The sequence below is a fragment of the Ammospiza caudacuta genome, chromosome 11 (genome assembly GCF_027887145.1).
Source record: "Ammospiza caudacuta isolate bAmmCau1 chromosome 11, bAmmCau1.pri, whole genome shotgun sequence".
NCBI classification, from domain to species: Eukaryota; Metazoa; Chordata; class Aves; order Passeriformes; family Passerellidae; genus Ammospiza; species Ammospiza caudacuta.
This window is the reverse complement of record NC_080603.1, coordinates 6157732-6176596: the sequence shown is the minus strand read 5'-3', so window position 1 is coordinate 6176596 and position 18865 is coordinate 6157732. Positions and strand designations below refer to the sequence as shown.

Here is an 18865-nt window from a genome sequence, read left to right as displayed (position 1 = left end):
CCTATATTAAAACTAGCAAAAGAAACAATATTGATTAGGAGTCAAATGTAACTGACCACGAAATGATGATAATGTACACAGATTCCTTGCACTTAACCTTCAGGGGAGTAACTGCAAAGCAGGCAGCCCTGGTCATAGGAGAAACTCTGCACAATTCCAGAAAAAGTACAGAAAATTTCTGCTTTGTCAAAGTTTGGTGCAGCTTTTATAAAGTGAGGTGTCTGTCAATCAGATATCCGGCTTTATCTTCCAGATGCCAGACCAGTCTTAACCCTATGGCACCAAAATAACTCAATACAAGACAGCATGTCCTGTTTGAGATATCTGATCAGTTAACAAGCAACAGATAAGCTCTTGTGTGGGGTGAGAGAGGTGGAATCTCACTGTCAGCCCTGGGTGCCTGGCTGTGAAGGAAGGAAAGCCCCAGTGTCTGTGGGGCAGCTGAGAGGCCACCCCCAGGAAGCCAAGGCCAGTGAGACCTGTCAGTCGGGCAGCTTTTGTCTGGGAGTAATGCTCGGGTGTTCAGTTTTGGGAGGTGGAATCTCAATTTCAGCCAAAGAAGCCTGGCTATGGAAGACTGTTTCGGTGCTCCAGTGTCTGTGGGCAGCTGAGAGCACTCCCATGGCCCTGCCTGTACTAACCCTGGGAGGCTGAGCCTGCCCCTCACCACCCCTGGCCCTGCCCATCAATCACTCTGAGTGGATGCCTCTACATGTCAACTACTCTTAGTACCGCCTGTCAATCCATCTCCTGGGCTGATCCCGCCTGTCAATCACTTTTAGTCCTGCCTGTCAATCACTGACAGACTAATGCCAGGCTTATAGCCCTTCACGCCAACATAGCCCTCAGGGAGCCCAAGACAGCCCACACAGCCCTCACAGCGCAGAGCTCTCGCAGCCTCCACAACCCCCACAGATCCCCCCGCCCTCATCGCCCTCTCAGCTCCCCCAGCCCCCAGAGCCCTCACGACCCCCGCGCACGCGCCCTGCGCCCCACGCTCCCTGGCGCACGCGCGCCGCTCTCCCCGGCTTGCGGCCGCGTGTTCTGCCGTGCCCCGGATGTGGCCCCTGCCCGGGAAAATGGCGGCGCCGGGGTGGGCGGAGGGAGCGCTGTAGCGCCCGATGCCGTCCCCGCCATGGCGGACCTGGGCCGGCAGCTGCACGAGTACCTCGCGCAGTCCAAGGCCGCTGCTGCCGCCACCGGCCCCAGCGCGGTCCCCGCAGCGCCGGCGGCCGGCGGCTCGCAGGAGGAGGCGGGGGACGGCGGCGGGCTGCGGGCCTGGCTGGGGGCGCTGAACCCGTTCCCGCCGGGCAGTGCCCCGGGCGCCACGGTGTGGCCTTGGACGGGAGAGGAGGACCCGTGGCTGCCGGGGCTGTCGCGCTGGCAGCGGCTGGCGGGCAGCGGGCTGTGCGTGCTTCTGGCCGCGCTGTGCTTCGGGCTGGCCGGGCTGTGCGTGCCGCTGCTGCTGCTGCGCGCCCGCAAGTTCGCGCTGCTCTGGTCGCTGGGCTCGCTCTGCGCGCTGGGCGCCGCCGCGCTGCTCCGCGGGCCCGCCCGCCTGGTGCGGGAGCCCGGCCGCGGGGCGCTGCTCTACCTCGGCGCGCTCTTCGGGACGCTGTACGCCGCGCTGGCGCTGCGCAGCACCGCGCTCACCGCGCTGGGCGCCGCCGCGCAGCTCGGCATCGCCGCCACTGCGCTCCTGGCCGCGCTGCCCGGAGGTGCCGCCGGCCTGCGCCGCCTGGCCGGGCTGCTCCGCGCCGCCGTGTGCGGCCGAGGCAAGGCGGCGCTGCCGCTGTGAGCCCGGCGCGCCGGGGCGGAGCGGCCGCGGCCCCGCGGGAGTCCCTCGCGCACGGACCCGGATAGCCAGCCGACTCCCAGACCGGGGACGCCGCTTCTCTTCTCCTCCTCCGCGTCCCGGCACGTTTTCCTCGCCAGCGCTCGAGGAGCAGCAGCAGCGGGGCTGGCAGCCCGGAGCGGCCCCGGTGACTCGGAGCTGCAGTGTGCGGTGTCAGCCTGCGGAGCCGCCCCCGGGCTCGGTATCTGCCTCACCGCGCTGCCAGCTCCGTAGCCACGGCTTGGCACCGCTCCACCTCTCGGTGGGGAGCTGGCAGCGTCCCGCTCGTTCCCCGGCCCGGGGCCGTGTGGCGGCTGCGGCGGCGGCTGCGGAGCGCGGTCGGAGCCCATGCGGCGGCGTTGAGGACTGAGGAGCGGCTGAGGTGCGCAAGGCTGACGGATGCTGAAACACGAAGATGATTTAGCAAAACGCGATCGAGGCTAGGGGAGAACATTGAAAAATTAACTGGTATTACCTCATTTTGTGCTGACCCCTACACTATGAACACATACTGGTTTTGCTGTCACCTCAGACTAGTGGTGAATACGAAGACTGTGGCCACTGAACTGCATTTCTCTCTATAAAGCAGCTTTAAAATAACCATCCAGTAAGTGAAACAAACTTTCCTGGGGCTGTGGGTGACAAACACTGCCCATAATTATAAGGGGAGGGGGTGTTCCTGCATGATGATGAGAGGATGCAAAGTGCTGATGTTGGGTAACAGCATTGGCGTTTGCAGGTACTGCTGTAAGGGACCAATTTGGGCTTTAAAGCGGGAGCTTCAGCTGTTACAACTTCATTTTTGTGTATAGATATTGCTCTCTGAACTTGGGCAGGAGTTGCTTACTTGTCCCAGCCTGACCTTCAAAAATAGATTTGCCAGTAACTGGAGCTCTGCTTCAGAAACTGAGCTGCCTTAGAGGTGCTGAATTAGGCTGACAGAGCTGGCTGCTCCTGCTTGGGCCGGGCACTGGACCCGTGCAAGGAAATGGGACCCGGGGCCTCACTGCACAGAGCCCCCAGGGAGTTCTCACTGAGCATTTGTGCCTCGTGGAGAAATAAAGCCACTGCAATACTTACCTGCTATCACTATTTAGTTTGAACAGATTTACCAAATACTTTTCTGAATTAAACTGAAATTGTTAAAGGGGGTGCTTAAGTGTACATTTTAATAAAAATATTTGTGTCCAATTGTCAGTATAGACATTTCACTAATTTTTTTTTCCATTAAGAATGTATATCAGAGCTATCAGAATAGCATTAAATTAGCTCTCTTGTTTTTACAATTTTTAAATTACAGTATATAAAATTAATTTAATTTCTAACAGCAGTGTAAAATTAAATCTGAGACAACCTCTGAACTAACAGGTAGAGCATAAGAGTCTGTGTGCAGCACTGGTAAAATAACATGACCTGAGGAATACAGAAGTATAATCCCATTAAATAACTGTGCCCATTTCCCAGTAATAGTGGGTCATGGTATCACAGAATGGGAAGCTATTTCTGTATCTTCTGCTATGCTGTTACCTTTTAAGATTCTGTAGAAACTACATCTAATAATCAAATTTTCTTAGGACTATTTGAGCATATGATTGTGAAATATTCAAAACTCCATTTAAAAAGCTGTCCCTTGAAGAGCATTACTTAAGCACCACAGTTGTTTAAGGAATTAGACAATCATCAGAGGAAATATAAGTTGTCTAGATAAAGCTGAGTTTTCTCTTGTTAGATACACTTTACCTTGTTTTGGTAGAGGACTGTGGTTTAATTAAAGCCTAAAGCTCATCCTCTAACTCATATGGTCTTAGACCTCAGCCCCTTAAACATAAATTTGCCTTGCAAAATAAAAAAAAAGAGGGCAAGCTTTCCTCTTTGCCAGTGATTAAATAATTAGTATTTCTCATGAAGACTTCAGGACAAATCCCAACTCCCAGACCAACACCCAAAGTGCCCAAAGTCCTTCAGATAGAGCTGAACAGCATTTTTTCTCAAGGGAAAACTGTCATATCTGATGCATCTCAGTTGTTTCTAGATAATTCCTTATACACCATTCTGTCTCTCCTGACCCCTATGACAAGGATTTTATAGGCTAATGATCAGTTACAATTTTCAAATGTGATTTGGTACACTAGAAATTAAAAACCAAGTAAAAAGTGACTGACTGAACCAAGAGAACAGCAGTTAAGCATCTGTGCTTTGGTGTCTTTGAGGAAGATGGGACATCAGGACTTGAGCCAGTCTTTGGTAACCCTGCCTATGAGAAGATGCAGCAGCTCTGTGTGTTACTGGGCTGCAGGAGCCTCCAGAACTGCCTCATCCTGATTGTAGCCTCAAATTCAAGGCAGGAGAGAGGGAAGCCTGGTAGTGCTTTTTCATTATATGCTCTACTTTCAATACAGGACCTTCCTGAGGGGTACCTGTACAATAAGTACTTAGGTGATAACATTTTCACTGAGGCTTTAGGTGCTAAAGGAGCCTTCTGATAGCACAGTGGCTGGAGATGATTAATAGGAATGATTTATGGGGAAAACAAACTCATGGTTGGTAAGCAGCTTTATTATGAAATGTGGGAAATAGGAATAACTCCTCTCATTTCCCTCCTTTACTAAAACCAAGTAACAATATCCTAAAGAAAAAGACACTTAAAAAACCTTATTATTGAAGTGATGAATTGCACTTCAGCAATTACTGCACCAGACTCTGCTGAACACCCATAGCTTTAAACAGTGTGTCACACAGCTGCTGTAAAACATGCCAATCAAGCTGCTAAACTTTGTCTCAGTTTCTGTAAACAGATGCTGTTCTGAACAAAAATCTGTGGCTTGCTAGGTGAAGTGCAGAATGCCAATCTTTGCTGTGATGTCTGTCTTAGGATCCAGGTTATGTAACTCACGCTATGTCTTTGACAACTTGTTCTAAACACTATTCCACTCTTTTCTGTTTCAGGATGGCAGACAAGCAAGCAGTGGTGATTGCCTGCATTTTGGAATTTTGACCTCAGCACCATTGCAGACAGCTGTGGCTAAAGGTGAAAATGAAACTTCTCTGTACATGATAAACCAAAGCCCTAGGAATCATCTCTCAGTATTTTAACTGGCTGAGATTTCAGGAGGTAGTGCTGTTGCTCCATCTGAAACACAAGTTTGCCTAAATACAACCCTCTGTAGTAATAGGTGAGTAAAGAATCACACACTGTTGATTTTTTTTGGTTAATTTTTGCGCAAATTACATTTTGTATTCATACAAAACCAACGTAACTCTTTGACAAACTGTACATATAGAAACAAGTTTCTGTCTGGAGGTGAACTGAAATCTGTGGAGATGCTCCATGTTCCACAACACTTAAAAGAAATTCCAGCTCTTGACAAAAACAAAAAAGTGAGGGGAATGGGAGTGGAAAGAACAAAACAAAGGTAGCTACAATATTGCAGCTAGAGGCAAATGACTGGTTCAGGAAAAGAAAGACCCTTGTTAGGAACTAATGCACATTCAGTTATCCCAGTTAAGAATCCAGGTTCATGGCATTGCAGGTGAGTCCAGAGTAGCAGTCTATTTAAATATTGTCCCACAAGGACTGGGCATGACCCAGTCAAAGCCTCTTCTATCGGCCTCGGCCGCCCCGAGATCCTCCTCTCCGGGACTGGCCAGAGTTCATGTTATTTCCTCTTCCCCAGTTGCTGCTGCTCCTTCCTCCACGAGAAGGGTTATTGCCTGCCCCAGGGCCTCCACCAAAGGCTTCCTCCCTGTGGAATCCATCGTGGTGGTCTCCATCTAGAGAACTGGACCTCCCAGATTTTGGCGCTCTCTGTGAAGGTCCCGAATTTCCTCGTCCTGCAAAGGAAGCACAGCCAGGTACTGGTGTGAGTTTGAGCTGAGTCTCTTCTCAGACATGCCAGACACTGAGCTGCTTCTCCTGTGGTGCCATCATTCATAAACCAGCTGCAGCTGAGACCTGCACTTTTATGCCTCCTCCCTCAGTGCAATTTTCTTACACAGATTTAGTGTCTCCATTACAGTTCAGAAAGTGGACAACAATCAATTTGTTGGGAATTAAAGGAGCTTGTATTTGATACTGTCAGCAGGCACTGAAATGAAGTCAGAATAATGATAGCTTTTCCTCCAAACTGCCAGTTCTTGTGCTAACAATGTGGTTCTCTCCATGTTTTCATTGCAAAATACTTTTTTTTAATCCTAAACAAAGACATTGCACTGTTGACAAATTGAGACAGTTGAGGCTGATGGTGAAGATCATGAGTAACATTACTGTTTTGTTCAATTTTTTGCTAAAAGTAATAGAAAAATGCTTTATTTTACTACTAACCTGGAACAAAAAGTACTCAAGCTCTTATTGCCAGGAATGGAATGTTCTAATTCTCACAGAACAGAATTTTCTAATTCTCACATACCTTTTGCTTTTGATATGTTTGCTATGAACAACAAAAAACCCCAACCCAATTCATTAGCCTATAATAAGCAGCAGTATTTTGAGAAAACAAAATCAGTTGTAACTTTGTTTAAGGACACATACTACAGCTAAATTCAGGTATTTTTGCTGCACTTTAGCAAGAGTGATTTTTGTTGACTGGATGGTTCCATGTAAAACAGTCACCAAATTGTTTCACAGAAACATTCATGAAGTTTTAATCTCAAAAGACTTTCCCAATACAACTGAAGGTGACACAGACCACATATGAAGAATTGTTCATGGTTTGTTTATCAGGCTTTCTGCCATCATTCTAAACTTTCTTTAGCACATTATGAATTAATTACACACTTGTGCCTGGAAAACAATTGTTTTGACTTTAACAAAGAATCTGACAGAGTTACCACAATCATTACTGAAGCTGGAAAAGGAATCCTTACAGATTTGATAGATGCTGGCTAAATTGAGAACTGCAGCATGTGATAGGGAAGGAAAAATAATGATAGAGAAGTTTTATCAGCAGAAGTTTTATCATAGAAGTTTTATCAACCTGGGAACAGAGTCCATGCAGAGGAGGAGTGACAGGCAGTTAAAACTGAATGAGCTCTCACAGTGGGGAGAGAAGTGGGCTGGGATTCAGTGTTCAGTGGCATCAGAGACAAAGCTGTGCAGTCTAACAGCAACAAATCCAGCTGCAGGCTGCCAGCTCAGCAGCCAAATGAGAAGGATGTTTGTCACTGATCACTACCTGACAGTGGGTAGTCAATGTGAGGACATTAAAGTATTTACACAAGAGAACAGAAGCCCTGAGATCTGTAAGAAATAGGATCAAGAACTGGTGTGATGCTAACAGCACTGACTCCAAAAGAATGTGTTCTGTGGGTTACAGAAACATGGGACCACTTAGAGGGAACTACAACACCAGGAACTGTGAGGAAAGAATGGAGAAAGTGGAACAAGTACAAGAGAACTGTAGAAATGCATGGTTACACCACATCTTAAACAGTGTGTGCAATTCCTAGTTATCTCATTTAATTTAGAAAAGGTTAATTTCAAACTCAAAATAGCGCATACAGAGTAACAAGGATAGTGAAAGAGAACAATTTCTAGAAAGAAGAAAGAAATCAGAGCTCTGACTTGGAGAAGAGCTGGTTCAGGCTGGAAGTGGTGGAGTTCAGTGCAATCAGAAGTGGCATTCAGTAATAATAGGAACCAACATTCATTACCACACAAGACATCAAATTAAATTAGTGAATGAGAAGTATAGATCAAGAGAAAAACAATTTCCCTCTTTTTCTTTTAAAGCATTGTCTGCTTCAATTAAGTTTTTGAAGTCTGTCCATGGATGTTGTGTATATCAAAAGTTTAGATGATTCTTACACAAAAGGTAACTGGAAAGCCATTAAATATAAAAATAATGTTTTAGTAAGTGAGATCTTCAGAGGTTTAGAGAGCACTTCAGGGACATATCACTCCAGGCTCAATGTTCTTAAATTTGAGTTAAAGAATAACATCACAAGCATTAATATTAATAAACAACTATTCTGAAGATGAGAGAAAAATGCTCTTAATGAGTTTTCCAGCTGGAGTAACAGGGAATCAAAAACCAACTACTTTTCAACAGGGTAATAAAGAAGAGGATTCTGCAGTGCTGGAGACAAGATTTGGATTTGGATGTTTGAAAATCCCTCTGTTCTTATGTTCCTGTAAGACTGGTCTGTAACTTCCCAGCTGGTAACATCAGATATTTACCAGCTCAGCTTTATCCCCTCTGAACAGAGAAGTTCTGGATACACTTAATACTGAAAATACATTCCAGTGTTACATAAGGGTTGCAATCAAAGGGGCTTTTTACCTTTGCCCCTCTCCTCTGGAGGGCCACCTGGAGCATCCATGTCCCTGTGGTCAGAGGTTCCTGGTCCATCGTGCCAGGGACGTTTCCGTGGTGGCAGTGAGGCCATGTCCATGCCCTGGAGTGAGGAGGAACGTTCTCTGTTGGCTGGAGAGTGCCCATCATGAGGAGGGTGATCTGGACGAGGACCTGTGCATGAAAACACAAGATAAGTAATGTTTATTGCATCATTATTCTTTATTTTTGAAGGCAGCCACATAAATTTACAAACTACCCACACTGTTTGGCACACAGTTTGAAGTTAAAATTATGTAAAGCTTCTCCTCTGTCCCATTTTTAGTAAAAAAGCTAAAGGTAAAACATAAGCTAAAACATAACAAAATAAAGGTAAACCAGCTTTTAAAGATGATGGGAAAGAAAAATGTGGCATATAAAAAGTGTTCTTTCCAGTATAAGATACTTCCATGTATTTTAGAGACAATCACACCTTTATTTATTCATGTGTCATTTGTGCTTTGCTTTCTATGGTATTCTACAGCTCTGTCTTGCCCCATATGGGGCTGCCTTTAGTAACACAACTGCAAATACAAGCTGCCAGACATTGCAGCTGAAAAGATACCAACACAGAGAAAGATTACTGTTGGCATTAATAAAGATATTCTAAAAAACCCCCTGACATGTGATTCAGTCATCCAGAGGTGACAGTTGCCTGGGCAGTTCTGGACTGTACAAGAACACAACTGAAAATCAAGGCTTTGAGACCACAATCACTTTTATCCAATAAGCTGTATTTAGAGACAGTTAAATTCTGTATAGTTTTTTTTTCCTAAATGTAAAGACCAAACAACTGCATTTGGTTTTTCTCATGGTAAATTACTGGTAACAAATGTGAGGTACAGGAAAAATACATGATTTTTAAAATATATTTTTTTAAGTTATTATATTGTAGAAGTCTACAAACCTCACCAAATTTTTTACCTGGTTCTCTGTTTCCATCCCAGGAGTCTGGTTTCCTCCCTCCTTCGAAGCGTGGGAATTCATCTGGAGTAGGAAGCAAACCCTTCCGAGCTCCTGAGCAGTAAGAGAAGCAGGGGACAGGAGTGAGAAGAGACATTGTATTCATGAAAATAATGTCACCTGCCCAAGAAGTGCCTTTCCTTCCTCATCCTTGTGTTTCTGTGTGGAAGAACATTGCCCTTACCTCTCGGAGCACCTCGCCCTCGCCCCCGAGCACCATGGTCCCTTCCTCTGGAGTTTTCATCTGGAGAGTCAAAAGCATCATCTGGCCCAAAATCTTCAGGGCCAGGGAAGCCATCTCTGCCCCTGGGTCCCCGGCCCTCGTGCCTCGAGGGTCCTCCTCTTCGGAAGCTACGACAAAGAACAGGATACAAACGTGGCTTTTAGGCATAATTGAGGCAGTTTCATTATCAACTCATTTCTAAACTGTTTCACTTAATCCTACAGCACACACAGTTACTAGAACAGGATTTGTAGGTGAAAGTGCTCATTTCTGCCTTTGAGCACTTTGATAGTAAGCTTTGTAATCTTCCTCTCATATTTCGTTCCACTGATTATGTTGGTTTTTCATACAAGAAAAATATTATTAAACACAGTGCATTCATTTAATGAAAAGGTGGGAAAAACAATGAGTGATGATAGATACAAGGTGAGGTAAGGCAAGGCAAAGTGTGAGTTCCCCTTAACTCTTATGCTCTTACATTCCCCTTCCCTTTTTTCCTTTCCATTTCCATCATAAACTGAAAACATAGAAGCAATAAGAATCATGGCTATAACAAAACATTACAGGATCTCATTCCTATTAGTTCTATGATTCTTTTGCCAGACAATTCTGCTTTTCATTCCATTCTTCCAAGTTTACAATTCTAGCAAATGCATCTAGACTGCCCTTGGATCTGCAGGCACAGTGATGGCTGAACAGTGCACAGTGGCATTCTGCAACCTGAAGAGCAGTTTATTTAACTGCAGTAATGAATTTTGTGTTGCAAAATGTAATTATGGGCCTGAAATTGATAACTGCTGTCTAGTAAGTACCAAGGGCATCTTTCAGGAATTTGATTGGGTTCTGCACAGCACCTTAGCTGAGTACAGCTCCTCCAGCACTGCACTGGGGCCTGGGACAGCTCTTCAGAGAGGAGAATGGCTCTTGCTGAGCTGTCAGTGCCATGCCAGGTAAGCCTGCAGCTGGCTGTGTGAGTAACTGGCACTTCTGTTCCTGACACAAGCAGTTCAAACTCCTGGAGGGTTTGCACAGCTCAGCCCTGCCCTGTGAGGGTGTCACAGCCCTGTCTGTCCCAGCCTGGCTGAGGTGTTCGGTGGTGCAGGCACGCTGGTGTCCCCACCGTGCCACCCCACGCTACTCTGCCCCCCCTCAGTGACAGCACACGGTGTGGGGCTCTCCTTCCCAGTGACAGGTGCCTCCCACCTCCCCAGTGCTCCCAGTTCCACACTGGCTGAACTGGAAGCACACAGCATTCCCATGGTGTTGGCTGTGTGCAGCGTCCCCTTCCCCAGCTCATTAACGACACAGTGCATCCTATTACAAGCAAAACTTTAGATACTTTTATTTAGAATTTTAACAACATTAACCTTTTAATTACAAATTTAAATATTTTAACAGTAGTCATAACACAATACAATATTCTTCAACTTTTACATTGTTTTTAATAAAAAACAATAGGTCTGTCTCCACCTCCCAGAAAACAAACACAATACAGAGAGGAGGCTGCTGTGCCTGTACAGGTACAACAGTGGATGGAGGAGTGCTTTGTATGGACCATGAACCATTTACATTAACCTGGATGGTTTGGGAAAACAAACTCAACAGTTTCAGGTACAAATGGTTCAAATAATCACAGAGCAATATTGTTTAGCCTTGAAAGAGCACAGTCCTCTAGAGGTTTCTTAGAGGGCCTCCTGCTAATTTAATACTGATATGGTGTGATTCAACTTAGCTTGGAAATTACCAAGATTTTCAACACGAGGCCCCAGGGCTGCAGGAACAGGGCCTTTCCTATTTCAGGCAACTTATGGACACAGTTGAGTTTTGAAATCTACAAAACCTATGCCTGACACAGCCACAGCTCCTAATATTGTGTTATGGATATCCTTATTTGCCTTTCCATATCAGTCACACATAAAGCCCTGCCTTGCATCAGGTGCAGTTCCTGTTTGACTGCTCTCACATCTTCTTCCCCGAGGCCTAGGACCTTACTGTACACAACTACACACTGTGCAGATTAGCAGGCAGGAAGAGGCAGGTCTCTGCAGTAGAAGCATCATGTTGATAAAGAGTAAGAACAGGACAGGGATGAAAAGGATGGGAAATTAGAGAGAAACACACATACACACATTTGCCTCTCATGCTTGATCAAACCAGTTACAATCTCAATTTCAAACCAAGTCAGCTAAACGAGTGGTTGGGATTAAGTCCACCACAGCATCTGCAGTAAATGGCACCTAGTTCACCTTCATTCCATGAAAATCATCAAATTTACAAGCACAGTGAGCCTCTTAGAGCCCTGTGCCATTTCACTTCAAACTTTCTGGGCAAACACTTGTACTCTGATAAATAGAATACTCTTAGTTCAAAAGTCAGATTTGCAGGTAACAAGGTTCTCGTTTCCCTTCCTTAAACTTTTTAAAAATCAGGATCATAATAAAATATTTGCCAGTCCCTAAGCATTTTCAATATAGGATCTGAAAAAATCTCTACTGAGCTTCTAAAAGTCTTGTCTGCTGTGTCTTTTAGAGTTCTGTGACGCAGACCATTGGACCACTGGACCATCCAACTGGATTTTCTCTGGCTTTACTTTTTAAAAATGGCTTTAATTGTTACCTTCTTTAAGTTACTGTTCATTTCTTTTCATACTCTTCACACAAAAGGAAGTTACATCTTACAGAGCTAGGTAGAAAATAGCTAAAAGAAGAGCTGTATAGATGCAAAGTAAAAGGAATGTAAGAAAATGATTAAAAAGGCAACTAAAACACACAAAATTCACATTATGGGGAGACCACAGCATATTTGTAACAAGCACATGTTCTTATACATAGAGAGTTGGTGGTCAGTGAGAGGCTTAGACCTTGGAGGCCAAATTTCATTTAATTAAACTAACATAAATCTGGAGCAATTTTGCTGATAATTAATTTCAGTGACAGCATTAATTCCTCCATATTTACATTGGTAACTAAAAGCAAATTTATCCCTTTGTGATTTATTCAGAGATTGTGAGCAATGGCAAGGACATTGCTGTAAATCAGATTATTTTTGAGTTCTTCGCTTGGCATTAAGAAATAAGTCAGAAAGAAATAAAATTTCTACAAGCAAATGCATGAAAAAATAGTCTCAACAGTCCAACAGATGCTGTAAGTCTGGCCCTTCTATGTGGCAGTCACATCACTGCTCCTGCTCCTTACAAGGGCATTGCATCTCATCCTACAGTCTCTACAGTCATGCTGTAGTTTGTGACTGGAGACAGAATCTCAAAATCCACTTCTAGTGTTCAAAAGTGTCATTTTAACCTTTAAGTCTCCTCTCAATTTTCATCAAAACGGTCTCAGGTCTTCATCCTGTGTCACTGGATCTTCTCTACAAACTTTCCCCCTTCTCTTTACTTACTGTTTAAAGACACGGAAGCTGCTGTGTACAATGACCATTTTTCAAGTTTTCTTCTATTACTGAATGATTTTTATGGACTCTACACTCAGGTATATTAGAGTTTTCATTTCCTTATTGGTTTCCAGTTTATAAATCTGAAACAGATAGACTCCTTAATGAAAAGGAAACCAGGAATAAAAGAGTTCCCTCCATTTACCCTTTAACCCAAGGAAGAGAAATGGATTTACTCTTACCTCTCGTCTCGCCTTCCTCGGAAGCGCGCGTCCTCGGGATCCCGCGGGTATCTGTCATCTGAAGGTCTCCTTCCTTCCCAAGCACCAGGAGGGCCCCGGTTGGAACCACCTCCTTCAAACTCCCTGTGATCAGGAGGGAAGGGAGGCCCAGGCCCGCCTCGTCTCCATTTCTCATCCTGCAAGGGCGGGCCTCCCCTCCCCTCGAACTCTCGTAGCCGATGGCCGAATCTCTTGTCAGGGTGGAAATCGTCGCGGAAGTCGTCGGGCCGCTCGAAGTCGTCGTGGAAGTCGGGGTGAGGTCCCCGCCTGTCGGGCATGCCCCTGGTGTCCCTGCCATCGCCCCAGTCCTGCCCCCCTCGGAACAGGCCCCTCTCGGGGCCGTGCTCGGGGCCGCCGCTGTTCTGCTCGTGCCGCCGCTCCGACAGCGGGCCCAGGTGATGGTTGGGTGGCCCGCGGGCGTCGCCTTGAGGGACGAGAAAAATCACAGCAGCTTTCTGTAACCATTTCTAACTCAATTCAGTTCATACAGTTCTAGAAAGCATATGGGATACCTTTCACATGAAACAATATTTCTGGGAAAATTTTTCCTGTATAGCCCAGCCCACATCTATGGAAGCTTTTCTCTCAGCCAAGGCCCTGGTCTGTGCTGCAGCCATTTCTCCCTGGGTGCACTGCACTGGGACAGCCCCTCTTTGAGGAGACTGACTCCCAGCAGAACAGACAAGATGTTAAATTACCTTTATTAAGACCAGGTCCTTGGTTGTGAGGGCCCAGGCGACCTTGTCCTCCTTGCTGGCCCAGGCCTGGTATCAGTGGAGGAGGACCTGGGTTCTGTCCATCCTGTGAGCATGGAAGAACAAAAGCCACATGAATTCCATGTATAAGTAATTAAAAATTTCTGTAGGAGTGCAAAATGCAAAACAATTTTCTTTCCATAAGGTCTGCATCTACACAGAAGCAGCTCATGTTCCAATGGCTTCAGCCTCAGTTTGCAGACATTCACATCAGTAATGCTTCAGTCACTGAGAAACAAAGCATTTCATAGGAAACAGCTTTGCAGCTATTCACATTTTATCTGTCACACCCAAAGATGATAAATCTCATCTTTTTCCTGAGTATGAATATTCTATAAGAATATTAAATTTATAGAGTATTTGATACAAACATTCTGTTCCTCTGGAGGAACAGAGGAATTTTCCTGAGGAAAATATGTAAATTTGTTTGAAAAATATCAGGTACTGATTTATAGGCTGGTAAAGAGCTTCACAGACCAAAGACTTCATCTGGAAATGAACAAAAAAGAGAAACTACATATACAAAAATAGGCATCAAGAATGAGGAATGAGGGGACAACAACAGGGCCAAAAGGGAACCTCTCCTCTAAACCTCTGTAAGTTTTTAACATGGAAATACATGAGTTGAATTTTTAACATGATGGCAAAGTTCATTTTTCTTCATTTTAGGATAAAAAAAAAGCAGAGGCAGTAGAGTGGGCAGAGTTTTGTGAGCTTTATGTGATCCCAAAGAAAAAAATAAAGTATATAAGTGGGTTTTGGTATATTTTTCTCATTTTTTGGTGAATTTTAAAGGATAAAATTATGATGTTTAAATTCAGCTGCTGTCACTGAGTCATGAATGATTTTGACAGGACCCGCTGTGGTGACATTGGTAGGAAAACTGTGTCTGGATGATGTTGTGGTTCTGCCTTTCAACAGCACAAGGCTGACAAAAAGTCATCACTTGGGGTTTGTGCTTGACTGGAACTGAACAGGACATGTACAGAATTTACACCACAGATAAAGAATCCAATCCAAATAAAAATATGAACCAGACAAAGCTGAATCCTGCAGGAGTGCAATAGAAAACCTTCCTATGCTGGCATGACCAAAAAGCCAATCTCCCCCAAACCCTTACCAGAAACACCTAAAAATGTCATTTTTCTCCTAGACATCTTTAGGCTTGGCCTTCACACTGACTTGTTAAAACTCTTTCAAACTGCAGTCTGGAAATACTGAAAGACCTGTACTCCAGCACACCACTGGGTCATAATTACACTGCTTAACTTCTTCTTGAATCAAACTTAAATAATTTTAATGCTCTAAATTTATTTTTGAGAAACACTACCTTTTTGTTTCTGGTTGCAAGGAAGCAGAAAGTTTATTTGTGCATTTACTCCATCTTATCTTGAAATATTGTTTTAAATTAAAAATTTAAATTCAGCTGCAATGTAGGTGATAAACACACAAAAACACACAAATATGTACCACAAACTTCTTATTTGCTTTGAGTAATTTTCTAAGAATGTTGGAAAAATAAAGAAAATAAAAGATTTTGCTTAATGCCCATTAAAAAAAAACCCTAAAATCCCCAAAAATACTTTCCTAGTGATGGAATGTTGAGTGGAGTCCAGAACAAATCCATCCTGACTAGGTAAGAGCCAGCTATCACAGTGACTCTGCTGTTCCTGAGCAAAACCTTCCTGGAGTTCCAGCATTTCCCATATATTTAGCAGATGCTTACTTAAAATAAATTTTATGGAACTTCTTCCCTGTATAGAAGTGTTTAAGCAAAGCAGCAGTTTTAGCACTCAGTAAATAACTGTCCTTAGCAGAAACCTTGATTACAAACAAGCCATGCTCTGCCAAGCTGGGAACACAGAGCCCTAACTCTGCCTTTTCAAGGGATTTCTGTTTCAAAATTCATTCCAGGCCTCAAACTGGGCTTGAGCTGGGAAATATGCAGAGTTTAGAAAGAGGCACTTTATTAAAAGCTGGAAATGGCCTTGTGCATCCCAGCAAATCCAGTGTACAGCCAGGGCAGGTAACAGTGATGTTTGATATGGAGATTAACCCTTGCAATTATCTGTAATTGTTCTGTGTTAATGTCACAAGCCCTTGATAAAGCAGATATTCACACACTTCTGCTACTGAAAAGGAAGACAAGATTTGTACAGGTTTACAGAAGAAAAAATCCAAATCCAGAAAACAAAACAAATTCAAGTCTATTGCTTTAAAAAATCACATATGGGGCCATTTTAAACAGGAACTATGCTGTATTCATATTACAAATAAGCAAAATGGAGCAAAACCTGACATTATGAATTTTAAAATATGTTAATTTTTAAAAGCCATTACCATACTAAAGGTGCACAAGGAAGGAAGAATGGGTTACAATACCTCACTGTGTCATTTTTTTAGTATCTGTAAAAACCTTTAAGATAGCAGTATTCAAAGAAAATAACCAGCCACCCATCAAAAGCACTCTAATGAATTCCAAAGTGTCAGTGGCAAGGGCAGGGCAATTATTCTCAAAGGAAAATGAGTTTCCCTGGGACAGCAATGAGAAACAACTCTGCTGGTTTAAGTTATATAGTTGGGGAACCAACACTCCTTTGGTAACTTGGGTACTTTTGAAATCTCAGCAGCAGTAGCACATTAACAGCCTCCTGGAGGGAATTCTTGATTTGTAAGGAAAAAATATTCAAATAAAGCCACAACTTGTGGGCTACTCTGCTTCAATCTGAAAAGGAATCTCTGAGCTAAAGCTCATTTGAATATTCAGCTCCTCATTGTGGTTGGTACTGGACTACACACCAAGTACTCTGCATGTCTAAAGCCTTGACTGAAACTATTGAGTGCAGGTCTAAAACAGACAATTCTGATTAAAAAACACCACACATTTTCTTCTTTCAATTAAGTATGGAGTTTTTTTCCCCAAACTTCCCTTTCAAAATTCACCCAGAACTGAAGACACTTGAGACAAAGTAAGAACTGGTGCTGTCCAGCCAGGAACTTATGGGAGGCAATAACCACTGAGAGCTCTGTGTGATGTGCACTAGAGCAGAAAATGGAAATGCTGTGTCCCTCTGTATCCCTCTGCACTTAGAGCCAACTGTTAAGTGCAACCAGAGCTAAGCTGGTTCCAGGTGTGTCAGCATCAATGGCAAATCCACCCCATAGTTTGGATTAACTACTCTGGACAACTGAGAGTTGAAATACCTTGCTTTAATTAATACATATGACATTTCTTATGTTCAGTTTCTTGAAATTTGGCTCTTATTAGTGCTTGTCTGCTCCCAGTTAAATACCCCACTTAAGACAGTTCAGTTCAGTCTTGAAATTTAAAAAAAAAGAAAAAAAAAAGGAGTTTCTCTTAAGGCTACATATTTTCATAGCAGACTGATTTCTGTACTACGATTCCCAATAATCCTTTTCCACAATTACCTGTCATAGAATCATGAATACTTTGGGTTGGAAGTGACCTTAAAGATCACCTATTTCCAATTCTGCTGTTTCCAAGCTACAGAACCCTTTTTATCATCACCTCAATTTCCCTGAGACCTCAGTATTATGTTTAATACTTTTCTTATGTTGAGTTTCTTGAAATTTGGCTTTTATTAGTGCTTGTCTGCTCCAAATTAAATACCCCACTTAAGACAGTTCAGTGTCTTTAAATTAAAAAAAAAAAGGGGGGTTTCTCTTAAGGTTACATATTTTCACAGCAGACTGGTTTCTGAACTACTATTCCAAATAATCCCTTACCACAGTTATGTCATAGAATCATGAATACTTTGGGTTGGAAGTGACCTTAAAGATCACCTATTTCCAATTCTGCCCTTTTTATTATCACCTCAATTTCCCTGAGACCTCAGTCCTGCTGGGAATACCCAGCCTCCATTCTCTCAGCTCCTGCTGTGCATTTCTCCTGCACACCCAGTTATCACTCCCACCTTCTGAGAACTCCCCTTGTTGCAGAGACCCCACGTACCTGATTGAAGGGGGGGCGAGGCCCATCCCCCAACAGAGGCGTTTTCTGCTGCTGGAAGGGCAGAGGGCCCTGGGAAGGGTGCGGCCCCCTCGAAGGGTTTGGCTGTCCCTGAGGTCCTTGCATGTTTCCTTGAGGCCCCACCATGGAGCCCTGTGGAGGTCCCTGCTGGCCCTGGGGACCTGGTGGCCCACGCATTTCTTGTGGCGGTCCCAGCATCGAACCTTGAGGCGGGGGTCCCTGAAGGCCCCGCATCTCCTGGGGACCATGTCCTAGTAAACCACTTTGCATATGAGGACCTCTCATTTCTTGTGGATGACCCATCATCATCCCTTGTGGATTAGGTCCCTGGTTATCTCTGGGTCCTGGTGGACCCTGCATCCCTCTTGGATTAAGTCCCATCAAAGGCCCTTGAGATATAGGGCCCTGCATGCCTTGGGATCCCGGAGCTCCTTGCATGCCGTGAGGAAGAGGTCCTTGCATTCCTCGTGGGCCAGGTGGGCCCTGCATTCCTTGACCTCCAGGGGGACCCTGAGGACCCAGGTGACCTTGTGGGCCAGGTGGGCCCTGTGGTCCTAAATGAGTCTGGGAGCCGGGCAGGCCCTGCGGTCCCAGGTGTCCCTGAGGGCCAGCACTGCCCTGTGGGCCTGGGGGCCCCATGGGCCCGTGAGGGCCCGGGTGTCTCTGCATTCCTTGATGTCCGTGTAAATCCTGAGGCCTTGGCATTCCTTGTGGAGGCCCCTGGGGGCCTGGAGGTCCCTGTGGTCCCATGAACCCTTGTGGACCTCCAGCTCCTTGGTGTAATGGACCTTGAGGTCCCATTTGTCCTTGGGGTCCCGGAGGTCTGAACTGTCCTTGTGGGCCAGGAGGTCCCATCTGAGGCATATTCATTGGCATCTGCTGAGGTGGAAGGGGCTGCTGAAAGCCTTGAGGCATCTGTGACATTGGGCCTTGCCCTGGGAAAGGCTGAGGTCCATGGAGAGATCCTCCTGGGGGTGGTGGCTGCACTTGCTCAGCTTGCTTTTGTGCAAGTCTCTCAATCTTCAGTTGCTGTCCAAAAACAAGAGACAGAAAATCAACTAAGCACAGAGGTGTGTTATAACTAAAAATCAGAAAAAGTCATCCA

General features: G+C 44.8%; 2 protein-coding genes and 1 long non-coding RNA gene across 3 annotated transcripts in view; 2 read left to right on the top strand and 1 right to left on the bottom strand.

The window, feature by feature from the left end:
- Window positions 1–1112: 1112 nt before the first annotated feature.
- Window positions 1113–1795, top strand: SFT2D3 (SFT2 domain containing 3). Its single transcript, XM_058812567.1, has one exon. It carries the CDS (start codon window positions 1136–1138, stop codon window positions 1793–1795), a length of 660 nt encoding a protein of 219 aa, XP_058668550.1. The 5' UTR covers window positions 1113–1135.
- A 226-nt stretch (window positions 1796–2021) lies between these two features.
- Window positions 2022–10531, top strand: LOC131562763 (uncharacterized). The gene is made up of 4 exons (XR_009275182.1): window positions 2022–2438; window positions 4778–5004; window positions 5506–5683; window positions 7879–10531. It is a non-coding gene; the product is annotated as an uncharacterized LOC131562763 (long non-coding RNA).
- Window positions 4592–18865, bottom strand: part of WDR33 (WD repeat domain 33) — a 68598-nt gene continuing 54324 nt past the window's right edge. The window contains exons 16-22 of the mRNA XM_058812618.1: window positions 17743–18789; window positions 13713–13815; window positions 12976–13438; window positions 9308–9474; window positions 9085–9177; window positions 8110–8295; window positions 4592–5662 (exon numbers count right to left, since the gene is read on the bottom strand). Coding sequence (XP_058668601.1) covers window positions 5433–5662; window positions 8110–8295; window positions 9085–9177; window positions 9308–9474; window positions 12976–13438; window positions 13713–13815; window positions 17743–18789 — 2289 coding nt within the window. The 3' untranslated portion in view covers window positions 4592–5432. The remainder of the gene's footprint in view (window positions 5663–8109; window positions 8296–9084; window positions 9178–9307; window positions 9475–12975; window positions 13439–13712; window positions 13816–17742; window positions 18790–18865) is intronic.

What these genes read in the sequence shown, in the direction of transcription:
- SFT2D3 (XM_058812567.1), top strand. Translation starts at nt 1,136, where the DNA reads ATGGCGGACCTGGGCCGGCAGCTGCACGAGTACCTCGCGCAGTCCAAG.